At 46.8% G+C, this 12,285-nt stretch overlaps 1 protein-coding gene across 21 annotated transcripts in view; it reads right to left on the reverse strand.

The window, feature by feature from the left end:
* The window catches only part of NRXN2 (neurexin 2), a 336,186-nt gene that overhangs the window by 246,913 nt on the left and 76,988 nt on the right, over nt 1–12,285 (reverse strand). For 20 of the 21 annotated variants that reach the window (XM_039366176.1, XM_039366159.1, XM_039366175.1 and 17 more), the window contains exon 4: nt 970–999. The exons of the other annotated variant lie outside the window; for it this stretch is intronic. In XM_039366176.1, the coding sequence (XP_039222110.1) occupies nt 970–999 (30 nt within the window). The remainder of the gene's footprint in view (nt 1–969; nt 1,000–12,285) is intronic. 21 annotated transcript variants of the gene reach the window in all.

The raw sequence follows: 12,285 nt of genomic DNA on the forward strand, positions 1-12,285 counted from the left end.
CCATGCTGGCTCAGGAATTCTGGGAGTTGAAGTCCACAAGTCATGAGGGGGCCAAAGTTTCCCTCATGCTGGCTCAGGAATTTTGGGAGTTGAAGTCCACAAGTCATAAAAGAGCCAAGGTTGCCTAGCCCTGTGACCTAACCCTTTGATGGCTGTTGGAAATAATGATGGTTGGGGAGGATGCCACATCAATTTTGGCTGCAGAAAAGGCTGCTCTGTTGTTAATGCAAAGTGAACCCCTAAATTAGCTCTTTTTCCCTGCCTGAATGAACCAGCCTGGTCTGGGCCACCCACTTGAGTCCCACCCAGGATATGCTCCCCCCACCTCTCCCAAGAAGACAATTGCACGAGTCCCATAAAGGCCCCGAGGCAGTTCTCAACCCTGGCAACTTTAAGATGGGTGGACCTCAACTTCCAGAATTCCCCAGCCAGCAGGCCTTAGATCTTCTCCCCCCCACCTCATCTCTGCCTCTGAGAAAAGGCCAGTCCTCTTCAGTCACCAACTTTTATAAGAAGATGAGCAAAGACTCCGTCACACTCACAAAATGGCCACCGCTTTTCTCAATTTCTTGGGGATTCTGGGAGTTGAAGTCCACACATCTTCAAAGTTGCCAGGGTCCTGGGGCAATCAAGCAGACCCCTCCCACCCATCCCACTCTGCAGGGCTGTAACGAGCCCCCCCCCAACTGTCACATATAAAATGCACACACCTCCCTTCGACATAAAATAGATAATGCAGCGGCAGAAGAACGAAACCTGGGAGACGTCAGAACCCGGTTGCGGTGATGAAATGGCTCAAGCAGATGAGAAGAGAGAAATCAGAGTGAAAGAGGGAGAGCAGCCAGAAAAGAGAAGGAAACAGCGAGGGAGAAACACACGCAAAGAGAGAGAGAAATGACCAGGAATTGGAGAACAGAAGAAATTAACAAAAGCAAAAGTCATTTGCTGAAAAGAAACGGAAAACCATACCTTGGCTGTTTAGTGTCAGATGAGCTGGACCTTGAAAGGGAAGGAAAGAAAAAAAGAAAGAAAGAAAAAAGACGAGTCATAAAAACGCACGGAAAAAGGGAGGGTTTTTTTTTTCCCCTCGTTGCCACAATTTAAAAGCATTTTTTTAACTTGTGACAGGCATCCAGACCCCCAGCAGACAGAGAAAGGAAGGGGATTGAGGGCTGGATGCCGAAACAAACAGAAAAGGAATGGAGGAAGAACTTAAAATCCCGGACAGAGCCAGAGAGAACCAAAAGCAATAACAAGAAGGGAACAGGGGAGAAAAATAAAAGTTGGGTTTTTTGGGGGGGGATTATATGTTTTAAAAAAAAAAGCATTTAAGGCAGATGCTACATCGCTGGGTGAGAGAAAAATGCTTTTTTTTTTTTTTTTCTTTCCTGGGTTATAAACAACAAAACTTGAAAGAAAAGAAAACCAAGCCGGCCTTATAACAGGACAGGGTTGCATTTTCAGATGGCAAGACGCAGCGGGAGCAGAAACCGTTCTGGGAAAGAAAATGGTTAGTGGAGCCCGGGGGAGCCCCTTGCCCTGTTACACTTTTGGGGGGCTCTGGGCAAGGAGACATCCGTGCAGCTCCACCCCAGGGGGCCGTGGGAACAGGGGGACAATTTTCCCCAAACCAAAAACCAGAGTCCCTTTTCAATCAAGAGCAGTTCTCCGTGAATGTCACAGACCACATCTTTGCAGAAGGCGAGACAACAAACACCACATCTACACTATTGGTAACCTTGGATGGAAGGATGCAGGAAAAAAGCCACGGAGATATTCAGGAAGCTGTGTGCAGACAACACACTTGGCCCAAGATATTAAACCAGAAACTAACCAAACAGGCTGGTGTTCCACATGTTAAGTCAGAAAGAAACTAACCCAAACTTTAAACGATTAGTGTGTTGCTTTGGAGGACAAATCTGGTTCAGAGCTGTGTGCCACTCTGTTCCCACAATACACTGACCTCATCAAGCAGGATGGATGTGTTGCGGGGACTCATTAAAAAGGATCAACTGACCCAGTCAATTAACCTCCACGGATTTAAATGTAACCCCAAACAGACCCAGATTTAAATCAACCCCATTCAATTGCCTCCCTTACAGGGGACGCTGCAGCTTGCCTATTTAGTCCTCCAGGAAAAAGAGCTGGAGAGAAAGAGGGGCTGGAAAAAAAAGCCAATCTCTCCCTTCTAGAACTCACCGTCAGAGCGCGGCAGAATACAGTCCTCAACTTACCCCCGTTTGTTTAGTGCGACATTTGAGATCAGTGTGAGCTCACGCCGAGTGGCGAATTATGGGAAAATAAGATTCCAGTCCCCATGATCCTGAATAAATACCACATTTTCTGCACAGAAAGAGCAATCCCGAGGGGGGGTTGAAGATGATGATGATAATAATAATAATAATAATAATGAGGAGGAGGAGGAGGAGAAGAAGAAGAAGAAGGAGAAGAAGAAGAAGAAGAAGAAGAAGAAGAAGAAGAAGAAGAAGAAGAAGAAGAAGAAGAAGAAGAAGAAGAAGAAGAAGAAGAAGAAGAAGAAGAAGAAGAAGAAGAAGAAGAAGAAGAAGAAGAAGAAGAAGAAGAAGAAGAAGAAGAAGAAGAAGAAGAAGAAGAAGAAGAAGAAGAAGAAGAAGTTGGAAGGGACCTTGGAGGTCATCTAGTCCAACCCCCTGCTCAGGCAGGAAACCCTATAGTACCATTTCGGACAAATGGCTGTCCAATCTCTTCTTAAAGACTTTCAGTGTTGGCGCATTCACCGCTTCTGGAGGCAGGTGGTTCCACTGGTTAACTGTTCTCACTGTCAGGAAGTTTCTCTTTAGTTCTAGGTTGCTTCTCTCCTTGATTAGTTTCCATCCAAGTTATTGTTTTTACTTTGTACATTGGGTTTTGATTTTTTGTAAGTTGCCTAGAGTCACTGAAAGTGAGTGGGTGGGCCATCTAACTTCTCCAAATAAATAAGCCACAGCACTAAGCTGTCTCTGACGGATGGTGCACTCCCAGAAACACTATAGGTGTCTAGACGGAGTTCACACTTATCTATTTATACAATGCAGAGTTTTATTCCACATCACTTATTCCAGATTAATTATCAGTCTATGCCCACATCCCTCCCTGGTCTATGACCTTCTATTTTACTGCCTGAGGTCCACAGTGGGTAAAAATGCAGATATAATACAAAAATAACTAGGCATTGAAAAATCAAGAATGCTTCTGGGCTCCAAGGCAGACAAAGTAGCCAATGCAGGCGTGTTACTGGTCATCCATGGTGAGTAAGCAAAGACCTCCAGGCAATTAAGTGAGTAATCCTAGAATAGATGAAAAAAATAACCCAATACAAAGCAATTTCCTGGGCAGAATAAGGGTGCCTCATACTAATTGGCTTTGTACATCACTCTATGCCAGTTGGTTTCACCTTGATTTATGGCAGTGGTTCTCAACCTTTCTAATGCCGCGACCCCATAATACAGTTCCCCATGTTGTGGTGACCCCCAACCACTTCTACATCACCGGGTGCCAGGGGCGTGGCCAAAGAAAAGGAGGAAAAAATGGCGGACAGCCTTGTTTGGTGACCCCCGTGAAATGGTCGTTCGACCCCAAATGGGGTCCCGACCCACAGGTTGAGAACTACTGGTTTATGGAATGGCCCACAATTTGTTCAGTACAGGGAGTCCTTGACTTACATCGGTTCATTTAGTGCCCATTCGAAGTCACAACGGCACTGAAAAAAAAGTAACTTATGACCTTTTTTCACACTTACGACCATCGCAGCATTTCCAGAGTCACGTGATCAAAATTCAGATGCTTGGCCACTGACTCGTATTTGTGACGGTCATGGTGTCCCCCGGGGTGATCTCAACCCCTTTTGGGACCTTTTGACAAGCCAGGTCAATGGGGAAGCCAGATTCACTTAGCAACCGGATTACTAATTTAACAACGGCAGTGATTCACTTAACAACGGTGGCAAGAAAGATCATCAAATGGGGGGAAACTCGCTTAACAACTGTCTCACTTGGCCACTGAAATCTGGGGCTCAGTGATGCTCGTAAGTCGAGGACTATCTGTATATCCTGCTTTACAAACCACAAGAATCAGCTTTGCACATGACACCCCAAAGAAAGTGTAGCGTAGCCGAAGGTGCAATTATGGCCGAGTTTGGAAGCAAAAGTTATTAGCTACAGATGAGAATCTCTCTCAAGGCTGATCCAGCAGAGACGACAGATCTATTTGATCTTCTCCACAGGGCAAAAGGGGGAAATTGTTTCTTCCAAGTGAGGTTAGAATCCTGTGGCAAAGGAGATCTAAGGCAGTACTTTTCAACCTGGGCAACTTTAAGCTGTATGGACTCCAACTCCCAGAATTCCCCCAAGCTGACTGGGCTAACTCTGGGAGTTGAAGTCCATACAGCTCAAAGTTGTCCCCAAGCTGGCTCAGGAATTCTGGGAGTTGAAGTCCATACAGCTCAAAGTTGTCCCTAAGCTGGCTCAGGAATTCTGGGAGTTGAAGTCCATACAGCTCAAAGTTGTCCCCAAGGTGGCTGGGGGATTCTGGGAGTTGAAGTCCATACAGCTCAAAGTTATCCCCAAGCTGGCTGCGGGATTCTGGGAGTTGAAGTCCATACAGCTCAAAGTTGTCCCCACGCTGGCTGGGGAATTCTGGGAGTTGAAGTCCATACAGCTCAAAGTTGTCCCCAAGATGGCTGGGGAATTCTGGGAGTTGAAGTCCATACAGCTCAAAGTTGTCCCCAAGCTGGCTGGGGAATTCTGGGAGTTGAAGTCCATACAGCTCAAAGTTGTCCCCAAGCTGGCTAGGGAATTCTGGGAGTTGAAGTCCATACAGCTTAAAGTCGCCCAGGTGGTTGAGAAGTACTGCCTTAGATCTTCTTTCCTCCCACCTCGGATCTGCCTCTTAGAAAAGGACAGCCCTTTTCAGCCAAAGTCACCAAGTTTTTTAGGAAGATGAGCACAGACTCTGTCACACTCACAAAATGGCCCCTGCTTTTTTCAGGTTTTTTTTGCCTTCCCGTGAAAGCTCGCTGGGCAAGGACTGGTGTGCAGAACGAGCTTGCCAGAAAGAGGTGAGGATCCCCCGATTGCCTCCCCTCCCCCAGCCGGAGGATGCTGCACCCCACTTCTAGTGGCCCTGCCATGCTGAGTGACACCCCTCGGTCCCCATTTATCACCAAGTCGGCTTCAGTTGCTGCATTGGCAGCTGCTTCCGAACGAGTGGGCTCTCGTTCTCCTGCGCTCTTTTACACACACCGAGACCGCAACTATCCCAGAAGCAATCAATCTATCAGACACAGCACCTGTCCTTCACTCTTCGTCACACAAAGTCCTAAAATGGGTAAAATGTTGGAATTGCCAATCCAATTCTCTCTCTCTCTCTCTCTCTCCCTCCCTCTCCCTCTCCCTTTCTTTCTTTTTCTTTCTTTTTCTTTCTTTCTGTCTCTGTCTCTTTTTCTCTCTTTCTTTTTCTTTCTCTTTCTCTCCATTTCTCTCTCTTTCTTTGTCTTTCTGTCTCTCTCTCTTTTTCTCTTTCTTTTTCTCCATTTCTCTGTCTCTTTCTCTCCCTTTCTCTCTTTCTCTCCCTTTCTCTCTCTCCCTTTCTCTCTCTCTCTTTCTCTCTCTTTCTCTCCCTTTCTCTCTCTTTCTGTCTCTTTCTCTTTCTCTCTCTTTCTTTCTCTTTCTCTCCATTTCTCTTTCTCTCTATCCCTTTCTCTCTCTCTCTCTCTTTCACTCTCTCCCTTTCTCTCTTTCTCTTTTTCTTTTTTCTTTCTGTCTCTTTTTCTCTTTCTCTCTTTCTTTTTCTTTCTTTCTCTCCATTACCCACCTACCCCCCCCTCTCTCTCTCTCTCTCTCTCTCTCTCACACACACACACACACACTTTACCCATTCTTCAGAGGCTCAGCATATTGCCTTGGATGTGTTTCAATTTCTAAAACCAGTTATTTAGGGAGTTGGCAGTGACTTGTGGAGCAAGGAGAAAATTGCACCAAGGAGAAAATCTCCTTTTGTATATCTTCAAAAATAGCTTTTCATATTTCCCAGAGCAAAGCCCTAATATGTAAGAAAGCCACAAAACTGGCTTGTACAATACGGACTTTTTTTTTTTTTTTTTTTGCATTGGCATAGCTTAACCTGACTGTGACCTGAAAGCTATTCACCACAAAAGAAAAAAAACAAACCAAGGTTAAAACTAATCGAATTCCATCCACTGAATCAACAGGCTATATGAACAAAGCCATCCCCTTCTGCAGCAATTTTCTCTAGCACTGGGCCCTCGAGGGTGTGTATCACAACGTCCATCATCCCCATTCAGCACAACCTTGCTGAGTAACAGTGGTAATCAAACACTTCTAGAAGAAATTTTGGAGAGAGTGTGAGCTCTAAGCCTTCCCAAGAATGCTCAAAGCAGCCCGGTTTGCTAACGAAATGGCTATTTTGGACTCAAAATAGGGTGGACAAATTGGTGTCATGGGGAAGGTGCTGGTCTAGAAAGCAAGGAGATGGTGAGTTCTAGTTCTGCCTTAGGCATAAAAGCCGGCTGGGTGACTCTCAGCCAGTCACCAGGAGACGGTGAGTTCTAGTCCTATCTCAGTCATTAAAGCCAGCTGGGTGACTTTGATCCAATCACCAGGAGACCGTGAATTCTAGTCCCGCCTTAGGCATGAAAACTGGCTAGGTGACTTTGATCCAATCAGCAGGAGACCGTGAATTCTAGTCCCGCCTTAGGCATGAAAACTGGCTGGGTGACTTTGATCCAATCAGCAGGAGACCGTGAATTCTAGTCCCGCCTTAGGCATGAAAATTGGCTAGGTGACTTTGATCCAATCACCAGAGACCGTGAATTCTAGTCCCGCCTTAGGCATGAAAACTGGCTAGGTGACTTTGATCCAATCAGCAGGAGACCGTGAATTCTAGTCCCGCCTTAGGCATGAAAACTGGCTAGGTGACTTTGATCCAATCACCAGGAGACCGTGAATTCTAGTCCCGCCTTAGGCATGAAAACTGGCTAGGTGACTTTGATCCAATCACCAGGAGACCGTGAATTCTAGTCCCGCCTTAGGCATGAAAACTGGCTGGGTGACTCTGGGCCTGATCTACCAGATAGGTTGTGGCGGTGGGGAAAATAGGAGGCAGAAGGATGACATAGGTGTACTGCCTTCAGTTGTACATAAAAAAGGGCAGGATAAAAAAAATCTAACAACAACAATAATAAATTCTGGATGTTCAAATTGGGAAAGTTTGGCCTGGCCCCATCCCTGGCCCTAAAGGAGCCACCCTGCCCCTGCTGGATAAAGGTGTCAGGTGAGACCAATTCCCCAATGCCAAAAGCTGTTCCCCAACGGGAGACCCATCCTTGCAAGGGTGTGGCTTCCCAACACTGGACAGGTTGAACCAGCAGCTGGAGGACTGTCTGTCAAGGATGCTGCATTGACAAAGACCCACACCGAATCAGATGGCCTGTTAGTTTTTTTTCCAACTATGACCTTCAACAATACTAGTAAATGAAACGAGAAGGTAGCAGATTTCAGCGGTCAGGGGTTTTTTTGTGTGTGTGGGGGGGTCTCCTTTGCCACGGAGGTTTAAACACGCTGGCTGGGGAATTCTGGGAGTTGAAGTCCACCCCTCTTCAAGTTGGATGCTGCTCGAGTTGTGCATTAGATCCCTGCGCTGCAATTATCTCCATCCCAAGTCTGAACATTTTATGATTTAATGCATGGTCTGAAAACACTTTTCCCGGCTCTATCTATTCCAACCGGGCAAATGAACGTGCAAACTTTAAGCCACCGTTTTCCTAAAGCCTGGTTAAATTAGACAAAATGGAGCAAAAGTGGTTTTTCCTTGGGTAACCAGACATGAACCCATTAAATATAGTTTAGCCACATGTGGCCGTCTTCACATCAGTTTAAAAGTCCAACAAGGACATTTGATGATTTTGGTTTTATAATACGGGTAAGTCCTTGAATTAGGAGTTTGTTCAGCGACCGTTCAAAATTACGACGGTGCCAGAAGAAGCAACTGAAGGGACTGTCTCAAAGTTCAGTAAAACTTTTCTGATCAGCGGTTTGGAGTACCAGAAAGTCCTCGACTTACAACAGTTCATTTAGCGACTGTTCTGAGTTACAATGGCACTGGAAAAAAAAACGACTTAGGACCGTTTTTCACACTTACGACCTTTGTAGCATGCCCATCCTCACGTGATCAAAATTCAGAGGCTTGGCAACTGGTTCACACTTAACGATGGTCGTTGTGTCCCAAGATCGCCCCTTTTGCGACCTTCTGACAAACACAGTCAAGTGGGAAGCCGGATTTACATCACAACCGTGGGACTCGCTTAAACAACTGCAGGGATTCGCCGGGCACCACTTATTTAACAACAGAAACGTCGGGCTCAACCGTGGTCGTAAGTCGAGGACTACCTGTCCTGCATTTCCCCCAATGGAAAATTCAGCCTTCCGTACCAATTGTTCTGTGCACACAAAGGAAAGAGAGGAGTAGCTGCAATGTTGCTCCAGGCGCGCCATAATCGTTTAGATCGGCACTCGAGACAGGCAGAGGCGGAAAGGCAGCCATGTCTGCTCTGAACGCCTCCAGCCACCCTCGGCTTTCACTATAAAGGCTCGGCTGAAGTTCAGGGCCGGAAAAGAGATTCCCAGGATGAAGCTAAAGGATTGGATGCCCCATAAAGGAGCGGGGATGATTTCTGCTCTGAGCCTAATATGGATCTGAGGCTCATTTTACAGGCCTCATTCGGAATAGGGGGGGGGAGGAGAGGAAACGAGACAGTATTGAAAGGGATTGTGTTCTCAACCTTGGCCACTTGAAAAGGGGTGGGCTTTGACTCCCAGGATTCCCCAGCCAGGATGCTTTAAGAGGGGTGGTTTTCGACTCCCAGAATTCCCCAGCCAGGACGCTTTAAGAGGGGTGGGATTCGACTCCCAGAATTCCCCAGCCAGGACGCTTTAAGAGGGGTGGGATTCGACTCCCAGCATTCCCCAGCCAGGACGCTTTAAGAGGGGTGGGATTCGACTCCCAGCATTCCCCAGCCAGGATGCTTTAAGAGGGGTGGTTTTCGACTCCCAGAATTCCCCAGCCAGGACGCTTTAAGAGGGGTGGGATTCGACTCCCAGCATTCCCCAGCCAGGATGCTTTAAGAGGGGTGGGCTTCGACTCCCAGAATGCCCCAGCCAGGACGCTTTAAGAGGGGTGGGATTCGACTCCCAGAATTCCCCAGCCAGGACGCTTTAAGAGGGGTGGGATTCGACTCCCAGCATTCCCCAGCCAGGATGCTTTAAGAGGGGTGGGCTTCGACTCCCAGCATTCCCCAGCCAGGATGCTTTAAGAGGGGTGGGCTTCGACTCCCAGAATGCCCCAGCCAGGATGCTTTAAGAGGGGTGGGATTCGACTCCCAGAATCCCCCAGCCAGCATGCTTTAAGAGGGGTGGGCTTCGACTCCCAGAATTCCCCAGCCAGGACGCTTTAAGAGGGGTGGGCTTCGACTCCCAGAATCCCCCAGCCAGCATGCTTTAAGAGGAGTGGGCTTCGACTCCCAGCATTCCCCAGCCAGTATGGCTGGCTAGGGAATTCTGGGAGTCGAAGTCCACACACCTTCAAGTAGCCAAGGTTGAGAAACACTGATTTACGTTATCAAGTCCTGATCCCACCCTGATACTGCAGATCTGTGCAGGAATCTAAATTCAACATCTTCCATCGTTCTGTTTGTTAGTTAGAAAACCTCTGAAAGGATGGCAAGGGAAAAACCCACTTTTTTTTTTTCAAATGCACACTGCACCCCCTGCTAAAGGTGATACTGGAGGTGCAGGTGTGCTTGGAACTTTAGTCCCGTCAGAGGATGTGAAAAAGAAATACAGGTGGTCCTCAACGTACGGCCACAATTAAGCCCTGAACATTTCTGTTGTTTTGCCCCATTTTACAACTTTTCTTGCCACAGTTGTTAAGTGATTCACTGCGGTTGGTAAGTTGGTAACACCGTCGTTAAGCGATTCCAGCTTCCCCATTGGCTTTGCATGTCAGAAGGTCGCAAAAGGGGATCACATGACCCTGGGACGCTGCGACTGTCATAAATAGGAGTCAGTTGCCAAGTGTCTGAATTTTGATCACATGACCCTAGTATTGTGGTTCCGGCTAATGAAACATTCCAAAGAACTTCCAGGCATTTATGAATGTCGGAACCACGACACCTAGGGAGCCTGCAACGGTTGTAAGACTGAAAAACGGTCATGTCACTTTTTTCAGTGAGGTAACTTTGAGCGATCACTAAATGAACTGTTCTAAGTCGAGGACTACCTGTAAATGAGTTAAAGATGTGGGGTTCTAGATTTCTCCATCGTCCCCAAAGAGACCCACATTCACATTTTGCCCTTTGCCCTTATAACACACCAGGACAATCTGAGGGACCTCCAGACCCCATATAATCAGCCTGCCTACTGCAAACCCCCCCCCAAACCGTGTATTGGTGTCGTACGTGGCTTTTCTGTTGTCAATCAAGCTCAAAGTAGGTAAGGATGAGAGAAAATTTGATGGAATCGGCTGATCGATCGAGGTGGAATACGAACCATTACATGATACGACAAGCTTAAACAGGCATACAAACGTTCGAAGGCTAGCTAAAAAGCTGAAATTAATTAATGCGCTGCGTTCAAGCAATCTACTAATTCATGCTACGTGCTGTGTTTAAGGAGTCCACAAATAATTAATGCCAAGGCCTCAAAATACATACATCACGACAACTTCTTCGATGGCTGTGCTCACACAATCGTTCCCCCAAGCCAAACCAAGACCTAGCAAACAGATTCACATTAGCTGCTCTGATCCATATGCATGTTGGAAGAGGTTTGGGGTGACAAAATACACTGTCTATTTGCAGGGGTCCTCATTCTTGGTAACTTTTAAGACTTGTGGGCTTCAACTCCCAGAATTCCTCAGCCAGCACCACAAGACTTAAAAGTTGCCAAAGTCTATTGGGTCATTTTATGGTTCAGTGTGAACCCAGGAATTTACGACCATTTAGTGTCCCCATGGCCACGTGATCCTGGAGTCACGTGATCATCATTGGCATCCAACCAACAAAGTCAATGGGGAAGTCAGATCCGCTTAATGACAGCATGATTTGCTGAATGAGTCCGCACTGCCGAGGGAGATGGGTGCTCTATAAATTTTATAAATCAGGAACCACCACCGTGGCTAAAAAGGTGGTAATAATTGAGCACGGTCATGTGATTATTCCCTTAACCACTGCCTCACTTAGCGACAGAGAGTCCAGTCCCCATTGTGGTCGTAAGTCAAGGATCACTTGCAATTCAGAAACCAAGTTAAGTGCAAGTGGGCATGTTTCTGTGGGCACGCACGTGTTCTAATGAGAAGACTGTTTAAAAGGCAAGTGTGGACATTCATAAATTAAACCCAATAAACCCAGCGGAAGACGAGGGCAAGGTCTTGCTGGGTGAACATTTCAGCATCTGCCTTTCAGGTCAAGCCTGTGCATCTAAACTGCCTGATTAGCATCAAATAATCCTGGCTTGGCTTCCTCTGCTCCTTAACTTCTCCAAACTCTAACACCAACCAGCAGGATTTCGAGAACCAGTCTAGAATAAGTCAGGCTGGAGAACAAAATGTAGCCGAATAACAGAATAACACCATTGCAAGGGATCTGGGAGGTCTTCTAGTCCAAATCTCTGCTCAACTAGGAGACCCCATACCATTTCAGACGGGGCTGTCCAATCTCTTCTTAAAAACCTCCAGTGATGGAGCATCCCCAAGCTGTTCTAATGATTAATTGTTCTCACTGTCAGGAAGTTTCTCCTTAGTTCTAGGTTGCTTCTCTCCTTGATGAGTTTCCACCCACTGCTTCTTGTCCTGCCTTCAGGGGTTTTGGAGAAGAGCTTAACTCCCTCTTCTTTGGGGCAGCCCCTCAAATATTGGAAGACTGCTATCATGTCAGCCCAGTCCTTTTCTGTCACTAGACTAGACAGACCCAATTCCTGCAACCGTTCTTTGTAAGTTTTGGCCTCCAGCCCCCTAATCATCTTTGTTGCTCTTCTCTGCACTCTTTCTAGAGCAGTGATGGCGAACCTTTTAGAGACCGAGTGCCCAAACTGCAACCCAAAACCCACTTATGCATCGTCGACTGCCAGGTGGGTGGGCGTGACTGCGGTGGTAACGGCAGACTGGGTGGGACTAAAAAGTTCAATCAATCAATTCCAACTTTGCAAGATCTTTTTTTTTCCCCCGCAAGAAGTTGAAATTGACTGATTGATTGAA

This window comes from Crotalus tigris, unplaced genomic scaffold, assembly GCF_016545835.1.
Source record: "Crotalus tigris isolate CLP2741 ecotype Arizona unplaced genomic scaffold, ASM1654583v1 scf7180000020245.1906669, whole genome shotgun sequence".
NCBI classification, from domain to species: Eukaryota; Metazoa; Chordata; class Lepidosauria; order Squamata; family Viperidae; genus Crotalus; species Crotalus tigris.